This window comes from Aulonocara sp. 'chitande type north' Nkhata Bay, linkage group LG23 (assembly GCF_057382095.1).
Source record: "Aulonocara sp. 'chitande type north' Nkhata Bay isolate Kocher_YH1m ecotype deep benthic linkage group LG23, A_spYH_male_GT1.1, whole genome shotgun sequence".
In the NCBI taxonomy this organism is placed as follows: Eukaryota; Metazoa; Chordata; class Actinopteri; order Cichliformes; family Cichlidae; genus Aulonocara; species Aulonocara sp. 'chitande type north' Nkhata Bay.
This window is the reverse complement of record NC_141365.1, coordinates 18,204,889-18,225,859: the sequence shown is the minus strand read 5'-3', so window position 1 is coordinate 18,225,859 and position 20,971 is coordinate 18,204,889. Positions and strand designations below refer to the sequence as shown.

Here is a 20,971-nt window from a genome sequence, read left to right as displayed (position 1 = left end):
GGGAAATACAGCTGGGGCAAATCAGAACTGACGAGACAAAAGGAAGCGTAAGCTGAACACACTAAGACAGAGACCTTCAAAGTAAAACAGGAAACACATAACATAGACTCACATGCAGGCACTACAGAGGGAACAGAGACGTGGGACCAGGGCAGACACAAACACTGACTGAACACGGGGATATAGGAACTAAGGATACATAGAGACGCGAACTAGACAAGGGGATGCAGGTGATAGGGGAGACAGAGCAACTAAAGAAGACAGAGACATAAGCCATAAGACGGAACTCAAAGAAACCAAAAACTAGAAATTATAAATAATATCGTAAACTCAAAAACCCTGGGTCAACGACCCAGGCATCCTAACAGTATCAAGTTTGAAAGTGAAGTATTGTGACAACTCTACATCCTTAACACAATTACTTTAAATAGAACTGAATACTGATGGTAGGTCATGGAGAAAAGTCTAGAAACCTCTCAAATGTCTTAAATTTTATTTTAAAGTTCTGTATGTCTATATTTCCATAACACATCATTTTACACACAAGACTACAATAATCCAATGATGAAAATAAATAAATAAATAACTTCAGTTCACACAAAAAAGGACTGCAGGATTTAATATGATCTCTTGAGAAGAAACGAGTAGAAACCAAAAAAGATATTTTTGGACATCAGACTCATTGTATAACACAGTTCTAACATATCTGTAACACACCTCTCTGAGGTTTCACACATTCTGCTTATTTTCATGCTTCCTGAGTGATTCTCCTCATCAGAGAGTTTGTTGAAGTGCATTAAAGTCCCAGTTCTACCTTGGGGATGGATTCTGTATTTATAGTTTACAGCCTGTGGGGATTTTATCCAAGGTCAGTTGTAGATTACCTATTTGGCTCATTGAGCAGCGAGCTCTGTTAGATCCCCTTTTTAATGTGCATCGGTGATTGATTATGCTAGTGTGTTTCTATGCCAGTAGAGGCCTTGACTGATGCATACAGAGAGCAATATATGTATGTGTGGATAGCTCTTGTGCAGAATGTGCAATCGATGCATGGACTCTCCTCACAATAATTACCTCATCCAGAAGAGGGGAAAGCCTGAGGGTTTAGTGTGTGTGTGTGTGTGTGTGTGTGTATCTATCATTCTTGCTTCCCAGCTGGCTCTTTGAGTCATGGATTGTTGCAGTGTCAGAGAGCGTGAAACTCCTCTTCATCAGTCTCCAATCAATGCTGTTGGTGGAAGCAGGGAGATATGAGGATAGAAGGGAAAACGATGGACACAGAGAAAAAGACACCACAAACGTCAGAGAAAGGCAGACGATGTAGACTGAGAGACTGAAAATCAAAGTGTAATATTTTGCTCCACTGAATGATGAAGAGGAAAAAGAAAAATGAAATGTGCTGTACGGGGTCCTTTTAGGTATGAAAAGGAAACTCAGTGTCCCTTTCATACTTAAAAGAATTACAGGAACCATAAGAATATAACAGGGGGACCTTGGGTATTTCTCTAGCTTTAACTTGATAAGTGCTAATTTTTAACGACCCACTGACCAAGTTAACTGCACATATCTGTGAATATAATAATTTAAAACATGCTGAGGCCATAAGACTCAAGACTTCCAAGTCCTAAACAAAGTCAGACGAACTTCATTGTAAAGGTATTATAGTGAGCTGCTGGGTTGGATAACAGTCTGCACTAATTTACCTAATTAAATGGTAACTGATTGCATATTTCAAATAATTCATAGAGCATTTTTAATCTTTGCCCGGTTTTCTCTGCAGAACTAGTACCAAATTTCTAAATTTCAACTTCTATCTTCAAACTTCTTTCAGTGTGTTTACTGAGGTCCTGTTTGAAGCAATTAAGCTCTTTCCCTCTGAATTACACCTCTTTCACATTTACAGGTCAGCCTGTTAGTCTACCAATCTGTGCTTTTGTTTGAAAAACAAAGGGGGGTATAGTGCAGATATAAGAGAACAGCAATTTGTTAGCATGCAGAAGTAAAGGTGAAGTGATAAGAAGTAGTCACACAATGTAGAAAAAGATAACCTATTTTGAAAGCTGTTATCCCATTGAATCACTATCAGTTGTTATCTATCTTATATTGCCAGTAATTGGCAGGTTCAACCAACTGGTAGGATACTGGTTTGTGTCATTAACTCTTTTAACTACGGTTTTGCTGCACTGCTCCAAAAGACACATGTGCCTAATCACACGTTAGGCCAGTGTTATACTTTCCTTTGCCATATACAAGATGCAAAAGTCTGCTTACACAAAGGTGATGCAAATTTTGTTATCAGAGGGTGAAAGAGACTCGTGGATGTATGCGTGAATTCCAATTTGCTGCGACTCCACAGACCTGTCAGCACCCACACAGCAGACTAAAAGGGCACCAACTGTGAGCCCTTGTAGTCTAGTAGACTACGCACATAAGGACAAATACACCTGTGTTGCGTCTACAGTGGGGATAATCCTAGCTGTAGTGAGTTTTATTTACTTTTTTAATATATATATAAATACCAGGGTGAAAATATACAGGCACATTTTTCTAGATGTCTACATTCCTTTCTTTTTATTGGTGTTAAAATGGATTATAAATGACTTCATGGGTTGCAATAGAAGTACAGTATATTTGGTTGGTTATTATCTATGGTAGGGATTAAAACAAAGGTTATCTGAAAAATGTTTGAAGTGTCACGTTCCTAATCACTGATCAGAGCTGATGCCAGCTGAGACTTCACCAGTATCTCTGCTTCAGTTACCCACACACATATGAAAGCACGCATACACTGGTTCAAAATAGCAGGTGAGGACAGGTCGGTGTCAGGACATTCTTGTCACAGCGACGTTCAGTATTGGCACATGATTGTTGAATGATGTCTCTCTCGTTTTCTCTCTCTCCACATGTGTGTGTGTGTGTGTGTGTGATATGACATGTCATGCAGCTGTCTTGCTCTGATCCCAACTAACCCTAAGTCAGAAAAGGTGCTCCTATAAAAGCAGCACATGTGCAATTCAGAGAGCAGTCGCATTGTTTTTGTCTTTTCTTTTTTAAATTCTCATAGGTTTTCCAGTTGCTCACAGCTTTTTAATGTTTTTATTTATTTACTTATTGTCTTTCGATGATACTCATTTCATGTTGATGGTGTTGAGACATATGTAGTATATTCAGTGTACTGTGCCAGTTGAAGTATTTTAACATTCTAAAATGGATAGTTGCTTTGGTTCATGGAGACTTAAGACTAGACTAGATCTGGAAGTTAGGCTTCTACATCCTATAAATATAAATAACACAGATAAAACAGCATTTTAAATTTAAATGTCCTCTTGTAGTTTGGATATTTTTCAGTCAAAAACATATAAACACACCACTTTGTTTTGCTAATTTTATATCTATCTATATATAAAAAATTAATTGTGTACTTGTCTGTTCGAACATGCATTTAAATTGTAGATGCAACAGTTTGAAAAGTAACTGTAGGCTTGCTGTATATTCAGGTATTAGCACGAAGACATATATCACTCAGCGTCGTGTATGCTGAAAGGTTACCACAGATTTCTCACAACCTTTATGTATTGTTTTGTCAGTGATCTCTCTATGCGGCATACTCTATAAACAGGTGACACATCCCTAGACAGTGGCTGCTTTCTCTTTCTTAGACATTTCCCATTTCCTAAGAAGCGACTTGGTGTCTCGGTGCTTATTCAGCACATTGAAAGCACGAGTCAGCTCTCCCTTATCAAATTGCTTGTCATATTCACAAAAGAGAGCTGGGAGACTGCTGCAGGACACACTGATATGCAGTAAGCCAGCCTCCTTTTTAAAGTCATTGGAAAGAAATCAGTGAGCTTAAAATAAACCAAGATATTATGATGGAGGAATTATTACTCTTGGATATGAGTTACTGGCTAGAACCATCTTAACCATTTAAGTCAGTCATCTGCCATTATGATCTATTTCATAAACATTAACAACAACTCATTTAGTGACATTTCTAGTTTAATATGAGCCATTTATTAGCGTTGACCTTATAAATAGAATAAACTGCTAGATCAGTTTTTAAAAATGGAATTGAAGTATATTTGCATAAAAGTGCCGGCTATTTGCTGCTGTGGTCAATTAAGATAGATTAAAGGACTAAAGTGGTGATTTCCTCATCCACTGATGGCACTTTGAGGCACAACGGGCTCACGTGTTGTCGATGCCATTGCATGTGTGCGCAACTGTATGTGTGTGTGTGTGTGTGTGTGTGTGTGTGTGTGTGTGGTGGGTTGGGGGAGGACCAGTATGCTACTGATGCTATTCTATGTGTCATGCACCTTGACAGCTTCTGTTATTTTTTGTTAAGACTGCATGTTTCTGATCTTGTTTGGAAGATATATGTATATTCTTTCCTCTCTACGTTTGTATTTGTGTGTTTGTTTGTTTGTAGGTGTGTAAATACTTTAAGCTAGCATGCGTTTTTTTCTCTGTGTATGTAAACAATACTGATATTAAAATGACAAACTGTTGTTTTTATGGAGAAGCATCTAACCACTTCCCTTGACAGACAATTGCCTGATAAACTTAAACACTACACAAACACTCAGGTTGAACAAAAAAAATGTTTAAAGAGTATTTAAAGAATCTACTGAAAAAAAAAGAAAAAAGAAGTTTAATTCAGTACCCTTATTGTATCTGCTCAAAGTGTCAGATGCTTTCATACTTTACTTTTTTTCTTGTATTAATTAAACAAACATACATAATTAATCTCAATATTATTATGCCAGAGCAAAGTCATTATTGTGTTATTGCTCAGTTTGTTTCCTTTAAATAAAACTGATTATTCTAAATTGTATTATGAAAATTACTATGTGTGCTTATTCATGCTTTATGATTTATAGCATGCCTTGGCAAAAGCATGAAAATAAATGGATAAAGAATAACCCAATAATCACTCAAAAAATATATATTTTTTGGGGGGGTCTCCTTTCTTTCTCTCACTGCCTTTAAAATATTGGGATAGTTGATATTCTAAACAGGGATATGTATGGACAGATGTTTGTGTGTGTTGTGACATCAAATCACTTTTAAAATGCATTTGGGGAAGTTGTCACATGATTCTCTAGAGTGCTCTGCTCTTAAAAAAAAAACTCTGCTTCTTTTACAGTCTTTGTTTGTTTGTTTTTCTCTTCTATTCTGATCAATTCAGTTGTTACCACAATATCTGATGTGTGTAATTTATGCTACTTTATGCAATGTTTTAAAGTTTATGATCTTGAGACGTTTATCTTTAGTTCAGTCTTCATTTTCAACAGAAAACTAACATTTTTTGCCTCTTTTTTTAAAGTCCCTCTTTTTTTGGTCTTTAACTTCTTAAATGAACTCAAGCAGAGTAAATTCCAACATTAAACAAAGTGGACATTGTGGTAATGTTTGCCCAGTCTGCTTGTCAATGTGAGGATTTTTCTAAAAAGAAAAAAAGAAAAGAAAAGAAAAAAGGGGGCTATAAAATCAGTAATGATTGAAAAAACTTTCTTTCTTTTGAGAGCATCTTTTGAAGACTGTTTGTGTTCTTGATCACCCTGTTTTCCTCCATCTTCTCCTTCTTGGTCCTATAGGTCCCCTTACAAAGAAACACAGTGATGATTTAGGTGATAGTGACCGCACGGACGACGAAGGTATTTTTTCCCCCAATGCCAAACTGATTTGCATGACAAGGGAAATCAAACTTACCCTTTCTCCTACAATTTTTATCTTCTTTGATTTTCTTACATTTCTTGTCCTTTTTTTGAAATTGATGGACATTTTCTTTTTGCTCTTTACTCGTAAACTCTCTTTTTGGGCTGGATGTGTTTTGTCCTCTTCAGCTTGATGTCTAAAATTTACATGTCTTCCACCATTCTTTGATATTAAAACTGTAACATATGTAGATTACCTGCTTGGATTTGCTGTTTCCTTTTCTTTACTTTTCTATGTTGCATCCCACCAGCAGATAGAATAACTATTAACCCTTCAGTCAGCTCTTAACACATTTTTGCATGTTTTTTGTTTTGATTTGCCTCGTTTCTAAAATATGATCATGTTCAAAAGTTTAACCGTTGGCTAACTGGCTTTTTTCTACATTAACAGATCTATTTATGTTTTTGGCATCAAAATAACCTTTGTAAATATGATAAAAATACTAGAAGACATGTTAATATCTTTCTCAGCCCTAGTTGCTGCAAAGACTTGTGGGGTGCAATGCTGGACCAACTTACTACCTATTAATATGTAAAACTTGAATAAATACACTTATTCAGCATTTGCAAGGAACCCACATGACATAGCATTATGTTTAAGGTTTTCACCGATGTCCTCACTGTACATAAACACTTCTATCACTTGGTAATTTCAGTGGAGCAATCATGTTGCTTCTTTGATTGCAGTGAATGCTCACACCGCAGATTGCAATTAAAATTTAGCAAACATCTCTGTGAGACAAAGCTGCTTCTCAGGGGCAAATACCTCACTGGTGGAATTAAATCTCCTGTGAACCAACTCAGCAAAAGGTAAGACAAGGTGAAGTAATTATTGTGGCTTAGCTGATCAGTTTTCAAAGCAGACAAACTTGTAGTTAGAATGTATGTAATATATTATCATTAATATATTTAATTTCCATTAATATTGACTTTGGTAGGTAATTATTGATCCTGGTAATTAAAGACTGACATGTAGCTACATGTTTTAATTTAAAGCTCTGGAAAAGTGGACCCTGACGTAAGATTTACTTTATACATTTTTTTCTGTAAATAGTATATCTTTACAGGGTTAAACAGATTCCAATCTGCTGCACTTTAGGTCACTCATTGTAATATAAATAACTATATGGGCTAGTTATATACATTATATATAAAATCTGTGTCTGCATAGGGACAAGATCAAGGATGCTAACCCACAGTTTCCTGCCACAATGTGCTAGTACAGAAAATTATAAAGAGAAGACTCTATAACCATATATAGTAATCAAGACATGCTAGTTAACCCATAAATATATTGCCTGGTTCTGTCAAACTCACCATGTGTTTGAAAATAAGCAACATTGTTACCTGTTCTGCTCTTATTGCCATGAATTTTCTAAACTCAAATGCAATAAAAATAAATTATTTTGTCCCCATGTACTGCTAATCATTTAAAGCCATTTAATCCTTTAATGCAAGGCGTGTTGTATTGTTTAAAAAAAAAAACACTTCAGGGTTCCAGCGAATGTCTTTTGAAAACTGCAATGACTCTTCTTTGTATTGAAATGAGTGGTGTTATGATGCTATGGCATTCCACTTGAAACCCATTAATCTCATCAGTAGAAGAAAGAAGAACCTTTGCTCAATTGCCATAAAATAAGAGATCTTTGAAAAGTCATATTACAAATAAAATGTCTTTGATAAAACCCAGAGATAGTGTCATATCCCCTTGAGACTGCTGCAGTGCAATTCTAATGACAGGCAGAAAGTCTTAATAAAGCACCTCTACTGTATAATGTGATGGAGTAAACAGCAATTACATCCAAGTAAAACTCACAACCATCCAGATCCTTTTGATCTGCATCATCATGCAGTTTTTATGGGAGTTCAAACACACACGCATACACACACACGTCAGTAAGATTATAGAAAGTCACAAAGCTCACACAGATCTATTCAATGAATTCCATGCTAGCTTCAAGTGTTATCTCGATAAAGGATGTGGAGAAGACAAGTAATCCAGTTTAATTTACAGGGAAATATGTTTCAGAATGCCTGCATGGACACGCAGACCCTCACTCTCTTTCAGGGCAACTCCAATCAGTCTGAACTCTCCCTCCCCATTTTACTTTCCACGTAGCTCTAGAGGCTTTGACCTTTGACATAGTGTTGCCTTTTATCTGCCAACTCATTGAGGACATCCCTTCACAACCCCTCCCATCCAGTATCTTGCATTTTATAATCTCTTTATATTCTCTAAAGCTGCTATTTGTAATCCTTTTTGTGCTGGGAATAGAGATGTAAACAGGAAAGCCCAGAGAACTTGTTAGAAGCTTCTGTTTCAACATCAAATATTGCTGGAATAGTTAAGAGTCAGAATGTGGAAGTGAAGCTGTTTCAAACTGTGGCATCTACTTATGGAGGCTCTAAGTATTACATGTTATTACCTGTGAAAGATTAACCTCCAGGGATACAGTATAGATTAGAGTGTTAGGGGCCCAGAGATGTTGCTAATACCATGTAGACAATCTTGGAGTAAAAGAAAAGATCATAACAGTATCAACGACTGTAGGAGGAAGCCGGAGTACACAGGGAGAACTTGCAGACTCCACAATGAAAGAGGTGAATGGTCCAGATGGTGGAATCGAACTCAGGACCTTCTTGCTATGAAGCATCAGTGCTTACCACTGTGCTCCCCTTCTTTAGTTCTGTGGATTTAAATTCATACAAGATGGTAATTTTCCTTTGGCTTCAGGTCAGGGAAGCGGGTTGTCACTATTGATAGTGCTTAGATGCTGAGACTAGCTTAGAACACCTGGCCTTCTTGAAAATCTTGGGTGGGGTGCTGCAAGCATCCCTCCGAAGGCACTCTTGTCTACTAGGTACTTCAGTGCTCACATGGATAATGATAATGTAACCCCAAGAGTAGTTCTGTTTCTAGAGTTCAGTGCCGATCATGGATAGTCCATAACGGAAACTATGTTTGACCATGATTGTGTCCAAAGTGCACTTGGCAACAGGAAAGTTTGGTTGGATTCTGGAGGTAGCTGATCAATGCTGGAAAAAAAAAGGACATGGCTCTGTCAAATCCATACTGGCAAACTTTGGGAGAAGTCTGATGAGGCCAGGGAACAAGACTTTCAGTCGACTTCAAATCAATTCTGGCAAACCGTCAGGTATATATGGTTGGGTTGGCGTGCTGACGTCAACTGAGGACACAAGAAATAGAAGCAGTGTTTGTGTGATGCATGTGACTTCCATCACTAGGTGTGAAGTCACTGAGGTAGAGATGGCTGAGCTTTCCCTAGACTCCATTCAGACTCTGGATGTTGTGGAAATTAATTGGCAAAGTGTAGTGGTGGAGAACGCATTTAAGCACTTCCCTTGTCCTCTGGAGCGTGGTGGTGCGGGGGCTGTCATTGTTGGCTATTTAGTCCACGTAGAGCAGTAGTAATAGTTTGTTTTTCATTGCTGGCAAGAAGTTGGACTCATTTCCCTTAGGTATGGGGCTCCACCAGGTCTGGCTCTTGTCATCGATTCTGTTTGTGATTTTAATGGACAATGTTTCTAGATTCAGGCAAGGGGAGGACAGTTTCAGGTATGGTAGCCTCAGGATCTTATCTTGGATTTTTGCTGTTGATGTGGTGCTCTTGGCTTCACTGGTTGATGGACTCTAGCTTTCACAGCCATGGTTTGCAACCAAGTATTGAGCAGCTAGGATGACAGTTAGTACCCCAAAGTCTGGTTCTCATCAGAAAATGAAGGCATACCCACTTGGGGCAATGATCCACCATCCCAAATAGAGAAGTTTAGGTATCTTTGGGTTTTGGTCATGAGTGAGGGAAGAAGGGAGTGGGAGACAGTCAAATGGATTGATGTAACACCCTGCAATAATGGGGTAAATATAGAGCTTAATTCAAAAGTGTGACCTTACTACTTGAGCTATGTTTTACATTTTTACCCTTACGTATGGCCGCAAGCTCTGGGTAGTGACTAAAAAAGTGATACACAGATAGAAGTTGTGGAAATGGACATTATTGAAAAGGTTCCCTGGCCTTAACCTTAGAGATATTGACCTTAATCATTGGAAAGGAGCACAGGGTAGAGCTGCCAACTGGATGTCCAACTGATAGAAGACCCTGAAACAGAACCAGGACAGCGTTTATTGTAGATTTAAATGTTAGTTGATTTGGGAATGATCAATGTTTGTACTGCATATTATAATTTAGCTGAAATATGGTTTTCTAATTATAATAAAATGATTGGTCACTGTTAATACATGGTAGATTTAAATAAATATATCTAAATCTCTTCATCATACATCTCTACATTGATGCCTTCTTAACCATGTTAGTGAAGAAGTTTTTATGAACAGTTTTCACTGAATACATTTTATTAGGCAGCCTTTGAATCAGTTTTTAGCACTTGGCCTCATTTTTTTTCTTGCTGGCCTTACCAGGATTCCTGTGTCTTTATTCCCTGCAGCAAAAAGCTAGAGCTAAAGAAAAAAAAACAACCCTTTTCTTCTTGTGACTGTTGTTGGTTTGATAAGTCCTCTACACTGGCAAAGGGAGAGGATACCAAAGTTTTTGCAACAGCCTGGGGGCCTCTCTTAGGGTTTGCCCAGAGAAATCTAAAGCACCTGAATCTCTTTGATCATAACCTCATCCTCAAGGAAGCAATGATCTACTCCATGCTGGCATGGCACCTCTCCTCTGACAAACCCTCCCTGACCCATACTCATCCCAGGGAAGATTGAGTGGTAGAATCACTACATGATTGCATCTTATTTTCACTCATCTTAGAGCAAGCTTTCATCTTTCTGCTCACTGTGAAATACACAAACCCACACACACAGACACACAGAAAAGAGAGAGAGGACAGTTGAATTTTCCTGCCTGATTCTAGACACATTCATTGAAAATTAAGTTACAGGAATCAATATTAACTACTGATTACAATAATCACACATGTATTTGCTAGTTCAATAATCACCTCAAATACAATTTATTCACTGATGGAAAGTGGTGGGTGGTAGAAAGTGTTGAAATATGCTGAATAAATTGATAAGTAAGGGGAATGAATGGAGAGGCTGGGATTTACAAGATTTTTTTGGCTCTGAATGCTGCACTTGGCAGCCAATGTAGGTTGCCAGGAAGCCATACTGAGAGCAAGCTGGATAGCATAAACTTAAAACCTTAATATATAATATGTTGAGTATACACTGGGAGTTGCTTTAGTCAGTAAATCCAGGTAAATTCAGGTAAATCCATCAATGTTCGAGCGTCGCTGTGGCAATTTTATCCTAACCTCACCTCATTACCGCTGACCTTCAGCAAAGAACAAAAAAAGCCACACTGGATTTATATCACTTCAGCAGAATTTAATTTCTATTTTCAAGTAACACTTGAGAGGACTCATAAAAATACAAGTGACTCTAATAATACACAGCTTCCATTCTCAAAAATTATGATTTTTATCATAACTCTTTCCTTATCATTTTGTTTACAAACCCATGTTAACAATTACAATTAATGCTATTCATGTTTTTTATTATATAAAGCCCATTGGATTTCACTGTAATTTGCGGTTGTTGTAATCATCTACATCATCTTCATTTGTTGTTCATAGCCATGATGTTGGCATCATCTCTACCATCTTCACTGTTGTTGCCATTATCAAAATCCAAGCCATTCTTTTCCCCAGAATTTCAAATATTGCAGTTTTTTTTCAGCACATATTTGGCACAGATGCTTTGAACCACAAGCTGTGGCGGTGTTATTAGACACTAAGAGTGAATGGTCCTGTTTGACAAAATCTCCAAAAGGAAGCAGAAGGGGCGGTGTCATCAATCACAATACTGTCAACCAGGAAACTTCACTTTGTCCTGTTTCAGAAGTTTGTTTGTTTTTTTTCATTCACTATATTTTAGTTTATACACCAAAATTACCAATTTAGTTTAAAAAAAGATAATAGTTTGGGTCAAAATATTTGCAATTTGGATTACATTTTAAAAAAACATGCTTGTTGAAAAACAGCCCTTTTGTTCCAACTAGTCAAAAATTCACAGGTTGGAAGTTGCACGTTACCTGGCCCCACTGCTGTTTTCGTAACATGATGTTGACTACATCATAACTGCCACCACAGTAACATTAATATTAGCATAATTGTTGCAATATTGTCCTTTAGTAACATCATTGTCTTGATCATAGCTATTGTCTGTTATACTTGTCCTCATTGCCATCAATGTAATAGGTAGCTATCATGATTTTTTAGCATGGTTGTTATTTGTCACTGAGATCATTTGCACCATAATAGTTTTCAGTATCATTACTATCAACACCATTAGCAATGTAATAGTTAATCGCTTTCATAGTTAGCTATTGCCGTCATCAAAACCATCTTGGGTGACACCAGCAAAAAGTATTTTTATTTCCATGATTGTCACCACTATCAAGTACATTACCATTACTGTCACTATCATGGTTGACATCATTGACATCATTGTCTAACTCATTGCAATCACCATTTAACATTCCCACAGCTGATTCCACTATATATCCAGTATTAATTGCCATTATCCTCATCTCTGTCAACATCAAGGCTGTCAGTTAATTATCACTACTGCCACTGTCATGCCAACATGACTATCAGCATTATCATTACCATTGCATAACCACCATCATAAACAGAATCATATCATCACAATTACCCAGTTCATTCATTCTTATTATATGCTCGGTTTGTCTCCCCTCCTCTCCTTTTGTTAGGTTGCACATATATCTGGACTGTACAGCACCAGCACACATACGCACTTGCCATAATCTCCTGACCTTTTTTGTCAGGAGTTTCTGGAAGTGTTCCAGAGGAGAGTTATGATGTGTCGCTACATTGTGGCCAGTGCCTGCTGCGACAGAGGGAGCTGAATAGCTTAAAAAAAAAAAACTGTAAAAGGACAGAGACTGTGGAGTGATGTAATGGTCTTTGCACTCAGGGAAACAGAAGAAAAGACAAACATAATACAAAGACATGCATTCAGAGAGAATTTTACCAGAGCCAACCTACCTTTTCTTTAATCCCAATTCCTTTTCTGTGTAAGGTCATTCTGACTAATAAAAAAAAAAAAAAAAAACACCCAGCACGCCCCTGCGGGCGGTTTATCCTTCAAGCTCGGGTCCTCTACCAGAGGCCTGGGAGCTTGAGGGTCCTGCGCAGTATCTTAGCTGTTCCCAGGACTGCGCTCTTCTGGACAGAGATCTCCGATGTTGTTCCCGGGATCTGCTGGAGCCACTCGCCTAGCTTGGGAGTCACCGCACCTAGTGCTCCAATTACCACGGGGACCACCGTTACCTTCACCCTCCACATCCTCTCGAGCTCTTCTCTGAGCCCTTGGTATTTCTCCAGCTTCTCGTGTTCCTTCTTCCTGATATTGCTGTCATTCGGAACCGCTACATCGATCACTACGGCCGTCTTCTTCTGTTTGTCTACCACCACTATGTCCGGTTGGTTAGCCACCACCATTTTGTCCGTCTGTATCTGGAAGTCCCACAGGATCTTAGCTCGGTCATTCTCCACCACCCTTGGGGGCGTCTCCCATTTTGACTTCGGGACTTCCAGATTATACTCGGCACAGATGTTCCTGTACACTATGCCGGCCACTTGGTTATGGCGTTCCATGTATGCCTTGCCTGCTAGCATCTTGCACCCTGCTGTTATGTGCTGGATTGTCTCTGGGGCATCTTTACACAGCCTGCACCTGGGGTCTTGCCTGGTGTGATAGACCCCAGCCTCTATGGATCTTGTGCTCAGAGCTTGTTCTTGTGCTGCCATGATTAGTGCCTCTGTGCTGTCTTTCAGTCCAGCTTTGTCCAGCCACTGGTAGGATTTCTGGATATCAGCCACCTCCTCTATCTGCCGGTGGTACATACCGTGCAGGGGCCTGTCCTTCCATGATGGTTCCTCGTCTCCCTCCTCTTTCTTGGGTTTCTGCTGCCTGAGGTATTCACTGAGCACTCGGTCAGTTGGGGCCATCTTCCCAATGTATTCTTGGATGTTCGTTGTCTCATCCTGGACTGTGGTGCTGACACTCACCAGTCCCCAGCCCCCTTCCTTCCGCTTAGCGTACAGCCTCAGGGTGCTGGACTTGGGGTGAAACCCTCCATGCATGGTAAGGAGCTTTCTTGTCTTTATGTCAGTGGCTTCTATCTCCTCCTTTGGCCAGCCTATTATCCCAGCAGGGTACCTGATCACGGGCAGGGCGTACGTGTTGATGGCCCGGATCTTGTTCTTACCATTCAGCTGACTCCTCAGGACTTGCCTGACCCTCTGCAACTTGGTGGTTGCAGCTTTTCTAGCGGCCTCTTCATGGTTCCCATTCGCCTGCGGGATCCCCAGGTACTTGTAACTGTCCTCTATGTCTGCAATGTTGCCTTCTGGTAGTTCAATCCCCTCAGTTCTGACTACCTTCCCTCTCTTTGTTACCATCCGACTACACTTCTCCAGTCCGAATGACATTCCAATGTCATTGCTGTATAGCCTGGTAGTGTGGATCAGTGAATCGATGTCTCGTTCACTCTTGGCATACAGCTTGATGTCATCCATGTACAGGAGGTGGCTGACAACTGCTTCGTTCCGTAGTCGGTATCCGTAGCCAGTCTTGTTAATGATCTCACTGAGGGGGTTCAGGCCTATGCAGAACAGCAGTGGGGACAGAGCATCTCCTTGGTAGATCCCGCACTTGATGGTGACTTGTGCTATGGGCTTGGAGTTGGCCTCTAGTGTTGTACACCACATCCCCATTGAGTTCCTGATGAAGGCTCTTAGGGTCCCATTGATCTTGTACAATTCTAAGCATTCCAGTATCCAGCTGTGGGGCATTGAGTCATAGGCCTTCTTGTAATCAATCCAGGCAGTGCACAGGTTGGTCAGTCTGATCTTGCAGTCTCGGCTGACTGTTCTGTCTACCAGTAGCTGGTGTTTTGCGCCTCTGGTATTCTTGCCAATCCCTTTCTGTGTCCCGCTCATGTATTGACCCATGTGCCTGTTCATCTTAGCCGATATGATGCCTGACAGGAGCTTCCATGTAGTACTGAGGCAGGTTATTGGTCGGTAGTTGGAGGGGACCGGTCCCTTCTTGGGGTCCTTGGGGATCAGGACCGTCCGACCTTCGGTTAGCCATTCCGGGTGTCTCTCGTTAACTAGCAGCTGGTTCATTTGTGCTGCCAGAAGCTCGTGGAGTGCAGTCAGCTTCTTTAGCCAGTAGGCGTGAACCATGTCGGGCCCTGGTGCTGTCCAACTCTTCATACTGGAGACCCTTTCTTGGATGTTGGCCACTGTGATGGTTACTGGACCCTGTTCAGGGAGGTCGCTGTGGTCTGCCCTCAGATCCACTAGCCACTGAGCATTGCCGTTATGGGTTGCGTCCTTCTCCCATATGCTCTTCCAGTATTGCTCCGTCTCCAGCCTTGGTGGTGCTGTTCTCTTATTATTATTGTTCCCTTGCCACTGAGAGTACACCTTTGCCTATCTCTCTGGTGTACCTCCTCAAGCGGCTGGGCAAGGCTATGAGTCTTTGCTTGGCAGTTTCCAAGGCCTCAGGTATGGACAGCTTGCTGTATTTCTTATGCACCTTCTTTGTCGCACCTTTCTGCAACTCCATTAGTTGGCTGACCTCCCTCCGTGCTACTTTGATCTTGCCCTCTAGCCTCCTTCTCCATGGAGGGTACTGCCCCTTGTGGCTGTTCAACTTGTAGCCAAGCATCTCACTGATCACTGCTGCCGTATTGTAGATCAGCTTGTTAGTGTCGGTAATCGTGGTTGTAGGTATCGTCCGTAGTGCTGCATTAACATCATCTAGCAGACCTTCTGAGGGTACTTCACGTAATCTTGGTAACCGACTACAGGGGATACAGGTTTCAAGCTTGGCGATGATCCTATTTTTCAGGTCAGTTCCTCTCGCACTCAACGATCCTTCTCCTATCACACTTGGGGCTATGTACCCAATCTCGGGTGGGGGTGATGATATCTCCCCCCTGACCTGGCGTCCTGACTCCTCCTTGCCATAGCATTTGTGTTGTACCTCGTCAATCTCTAGCTGTGAGAGCAGTCCCTTCTTTCGAATGTTGGAACACTGAGCTACTAGTTGTTTCGCCGTCATTGTGGATGTTGGATATCGAAGAATCCATAGGTCCCGCATCCTATTCATGTAGCCCCTTCCGCCGGGGTTACTTGCGTAGTAGCATTCCAACAATGCCCTGTTTTTGTATTATTATTGTATTATTATTGCAGAACACAATGCATAATCTAGGAAGAATACTACAAATAAATTAAGTTATAAATAATACAAAGTGCCCTGTAAAATATATATATATATATATATATATATATATATATATATATATATATATATATATGAAGACCCCAGGTGCAGGCTGTGTAAAGATGCCCCAGAGACAATCCAGCACATAACAGCAGGGTGCAAGATGCTAGCAGGCAAGGCATACATGGAACGCCATAACCAAGTGGCCGGCATAGTGTACAGGAACATCTGTGCCGAGTACAACCTGGAAGTCCCGAGGTCAAAATGGGAGATGCCCCCAAGGGTGGTGGAGAATGACCGAGCTAAGATCCTGTGGGACTTCCAGATACAGACGGACAAAATGGTGGTGGCTAACCAACCGGACATAGTGGTGGTAGACAAACAGAAGAAGACGGCCGTAGTGATCGATGTAGCGGTTCCGAATGACAGCAATATCAGGAAGAAGGAACACGAGAAGCTGGAGAAATACCAAGGGCTCAGAGAAGAGCTCGAGAGGATGTGGAGGGTGAAGGTAACGGTGGTCCCCGTGGTAATCGGAGCACTAGGTGCGGTGACTCCCAAGCTAGGCGAGTGGCTCCAGCAGATCCCGGGAACAACATCGGAAATCTCTGTCCAGAAGAGCGCAATCCTGGGAACAGCTAAGATACTGCGCAGGACCCTCAAGCTCCCAGGCCTCTGGTAGAGGACCCGAGCTTGTAGGATAAACCGCCCGCAGGGGCGTGCTGGGTGTTTTATATATATATATATATTAGACAGAGAGAGAGAGAGAGAGAGAGAGAGAGAGATCTATAGATAGATATAGATATAGATCTATATCTCTATATATAGAGAGATATAGATATAGTCCTAAATTTTAGTTAAAAAAGGAGCAATAATGTTAAAATGATGCTGATGCATTGCATTTATAGGGGCACCTACAAACTATTTTCATATCAGTCTTTTAGTGTCAAGAAGTTCCATCAAAATGTGTGTTTTTCTTGAGGTTTCTAATTTGCCACTCCTCTGGTTTAGAAAAGTATCAAAAAATATTGACAGAATCTGTCTTTTGTTTTCTTGGTTGGTTTACTTTTAATTCCCCGCACACTCTCTCATCTCTCTCTGGACCTGATCCCTCACTATAAAACATCATTAGGATAAATGATGTGTACTGCTACATGTACTGATAGAAACAGTTAAGAAACAACATGAAAAGGCTTATCACTGAAAAACGAGATGAAAGTGGAACCTTGTTTTGAACATGGGCTCTCACATGTTGTTAGATCTCCTGGGCCATACCTTACATTTGCCAGGTGCAAGTACACATACTTCTTTTTTACATTAATAGATTCTCACTGCTCAAAATGATTAAATCTGCTTTAAATCACGCTGAGTTATTTTAAAAGACAAGCTTAGTTAGTTTTTACATCTATCAGTCTGTGCTTATATGCATTCATATTCACAAAGTCAAGGTAAGCTTTTCGCTGCAGTTGAAAAAAAAAGGATACACTACTTTACTGAAGTAAAATTATGTCCCAATAAAACAAAGCTTTTTCATAAAGTTGTCAAACCTCATGTGCTCTTAAATTAAATTAAATTAAATTAAAATTTATCCCATGTTATTCTCTGAAGTTCCTCAGTATAGTGGGACATTTCAGATTGCCATTCTGGCATTTTGGACAGTCCATTGCCTGAAGGAAAATACAACTCATTAAATTAAACACATCAAATATCGTTTTTCCTTTACATGCATATGGAATTTAGATACATTGATAAACAAATTAAACAGTATATCTCAATAACAACAGTCATATAGTGCTTTCATATTGACAAAATATTTTGATGCCTAAAACTGACAAGGTCTCTATGTTGAAAGCCAGTGTGCCAAAAAGGTTGGCGAAAGCCCCCTACAAATGAAAGTTTTGAAAGTGAATCCCTGACCGTCGCTTTCAATATGTCATCTAACCAGTCCTTCTGCCTCTTCCACCTTCTCCTTTTCACCCCCCCACCCCCCCTCCTCTAGACATTAGGGAGAGTGGAAGCCCCAAACCAGTGATGGTTTTCATCCATGGGGGCTCCTACATGGAAGGAACTGGGAATATGTTTGATGGCAGTATCCTGGCCAGCTATGGGAACGTGATTGTCATCACTTTAAACTACAGACTTGGCGTCCTAGGTAAGGATCCTGCAATGAGTGACCATTATTGCTGTCATGTTGTGTCGTGTCTGTTCTTCCTTTATTTATGCCTTTTGTCATGTTGAGTCTATTACGTTAGCCTTAAAAAGACGAAGACCAGGGATATCTTTATTTCTTTCTTTTCCTTTCTTTCTGCCTTCCTTTCTTTTTTTGGTCTGTACATTGTTCTGGCTCAAACTGGTATTTCTTGCTAATATCTGGTCTCATTTCTTTGTTGATTGATTGCGATATTTCCAAAGACTGAATTTGAGCTTTCTATGAGATGATTGCTTTTCATTCTTCCTTGACTTTGACGCTAAAGTAGGCAGGTGACAGGCATAGTAGTACAAAATGTTTGTGCCATCCCTTTTCTGATCCTTTGCTCATCTACGTATTTGTTTAAAGTGACATGTTGATTGCATCTCTGCATAGTTTGAACCTGGTTATCACTCTGCTGTACATCTCTTGCCTCCTTTCATATATAGTTAGTACAATGGATTTTCAGTCCCTCTTGTTTCTGGATATCTCAGTTTTCTGTCTCCCCTGTCTTATTTTTTCTCATCAGAGTAATTCCTAATTCCTTTTCCCTTCTTTTAGATGTCACTGCCACATGATAGAAACAAAGGTGTGCTGAATGAGATTATGCTGTCATGGAATGGACCGCTTTCATTTAAATGCTCTTTTGGTTTATGGGGTTTTCACCCGGTGTGATCAACGGATAGCAGAATAAAGACACAGGGCAATATCCGCCTTTCACTCAAATATATATTAAAAAAAGTTTTCTTGGCATGTGTGTGAGTGTGCGTGCATGTACAGCTATGTGTTTGTGTGTGTCAGGGCGTATTTAGCGAATTAATATAAATGCTCACATAATATTCTTTGTGAAGAGCTGAAACACTTTAGTGTGATCTGCAGGTGGTCTGCATCATCTCTGTAATCTCAAAATTATTCCCTCTGATATTTTACATTAGTTATATTTTAATGGGAAATACTAAGACTGGCTGAAAAACCTGTTGCTTTCTTACAGACGTCCTAATGATACCCAAAGATCAACAGTGGTACTAAAATTCTTGACAGCTAGAAGTCAGATAATTAATATACATATATGAATATTTAAAAAAAAGATCTAGTGATTAGATATGCAGCCTTCCTATCCACCCTAAAGTTTAGCTTCATTGCAGACTATTACAGTTTGTAGAGACACCATGTGTATAAAGTGCACATACTCTACATACACTAAAAAACTGAACTCCACACTCCAAAACCTGCTGTTCAAAGCTGAAATCTTGGATTTCCCTGTTATGAATAAACTGGCGTAGCCAATTCAAACTCTGTTTGCAAATAACATTTAAAGCTTTAGATTATAGTTATAAAGCATTATGGAAATTACATAAGCAGCTGAAGTGTACAACCACTTCCAAACATCAAAAGCTTGAGAAAGGATAAAAAAGGCAAGTATGGTGAGAGTAATCCAGCCAAAGATCAGTCAGTTACATTTTAGAACATTTAAAATTATTTTAAAAGTGGTGAAATCCTCAGTCCCTTAGGCATTCCCTCCTTCTCATTCTTTTCTGTTTTTTTTCCCTCCGTTCCCCACTCGCCCCTTTTTCATGTGCAAGCTCTTAACTGCTCCAAGCCTCATAGTGTTGAGGGAAAGTGTATTCCTGCTGGTTAACATGAGGCACTGCTGTTTGCTCTCAGATTAAACTCTGTGTGTTTGTGTTTACCCCCCTGGCAATGGGCAAAAGTGTGCAGCTTTACCTTACCCAACCTTCTAGTGGGCTGTGTGTGTTTGTGTGTGTCTGTGTGTGAATGACAGTAGATATAGGACTCATAATCAGTGGGCTTGTGGGCTTTCCATTCAGTTATCCAGTATAATTGAGTACAAGTTCTGTGTTGGACTCTAAGTTGTTTTTCTTTCTCACTGTTAAGAGTCAGAGCCCACACGGCTCTGACATTTAAATGGGAGTTCTTCCTCTCCGAGGTCACCAAGTGCTTTTTCAAAAGGGGGACGCAGTAATATTGCAGGGCCTTAAGGTTACATTATATAGTACCTTGATATTACTGTTGCTGTAAACTGTGAACTGGATATATTAATAAACTGAATTGAATGTTAATGTTTCATTGGTCCAGACATGATGTATATGTATTATCAGCCTCTTTAATTAAAGTCAGCCGACCACATGTTCGTAATATGAATAAACCCGTATATTAGGTATGATAACTAAACATGTGTTTGGTTTAACATTTGGTATGGGGGGAAAAAAGCTCTTTATTAGAGAATGAATACAGGAGTTAATGAAAGATATTACACATCTCAAAAATTAAGAAGGACTAGGAAACAATGTTTGTTTAAACCTTTTATACCTACTAACATTTACCAGGCTCTCAGCATTATTATTATGTTCTCTAGTTAGCCAGTTGGCCAATGTTGGCTAAAGTGTGGGACTGACCTATACGGACGATCGTGGCTCAAGAGTTGGGAGTTTGCCTTGTAATTGGAAGGTTGCTGGTTCGAGCCCCGGCTTGGACAGTCTCCGTCGTTGTGTCTTTGGGCAAGACACTTCACCTGTTGCGTACTGGTGGTGGTCAGAGGGCCCGGTGGCGCCAGTGTCCGGCAGCCTCGCCTCTGTCAGTGCGCCCCAGGGTGGCTGTGGCTGCAATGTAGCCAGTATGTGAATGTGTGTGTGAATGGGTGGCTGTAAAGCACTTTGGGGTCCTCAGGGACTAGAAAAGCGCTATACAAATACAGGCCATTTACCTTGCCCAGCCAGCCATTGCAGCACCTGTTTGCTTGGAGAT

General features: G+C 40.1%; 1 protein-coding gene across 3 annotated transcripts in view; it reads left to right on the top strand.

The window, feature by feature from the left end:
* nlgn1 (neuroligin 1) overlaps nucleotides 1-20,971 on the top strand; it is a 309,102-nt gene that overhangs the window by 113,517 nt on the left and 174,614 nt on the right. For 2 of the 3 annotated variants that reach the window (XM_086283052.1, XM_086283051.1), the window contains 2 exons: nucleotides 5,601-5,660; nucleotides 18,017-18,169. In XM_086283052.1, the coding sequence (XP_086139178.1) occupies nucleotides 5,601-5,660; nucleotides 18,017-18,169 (213 nt within the window). The remainder of the gene's footprint in view (nucleotides 1-5,600; nucleotides 5,661-18,016; nucleotides 18,170-20,971) is intronic. The other variant, XM_086283053.1, reaches the window with a different exon arrangement.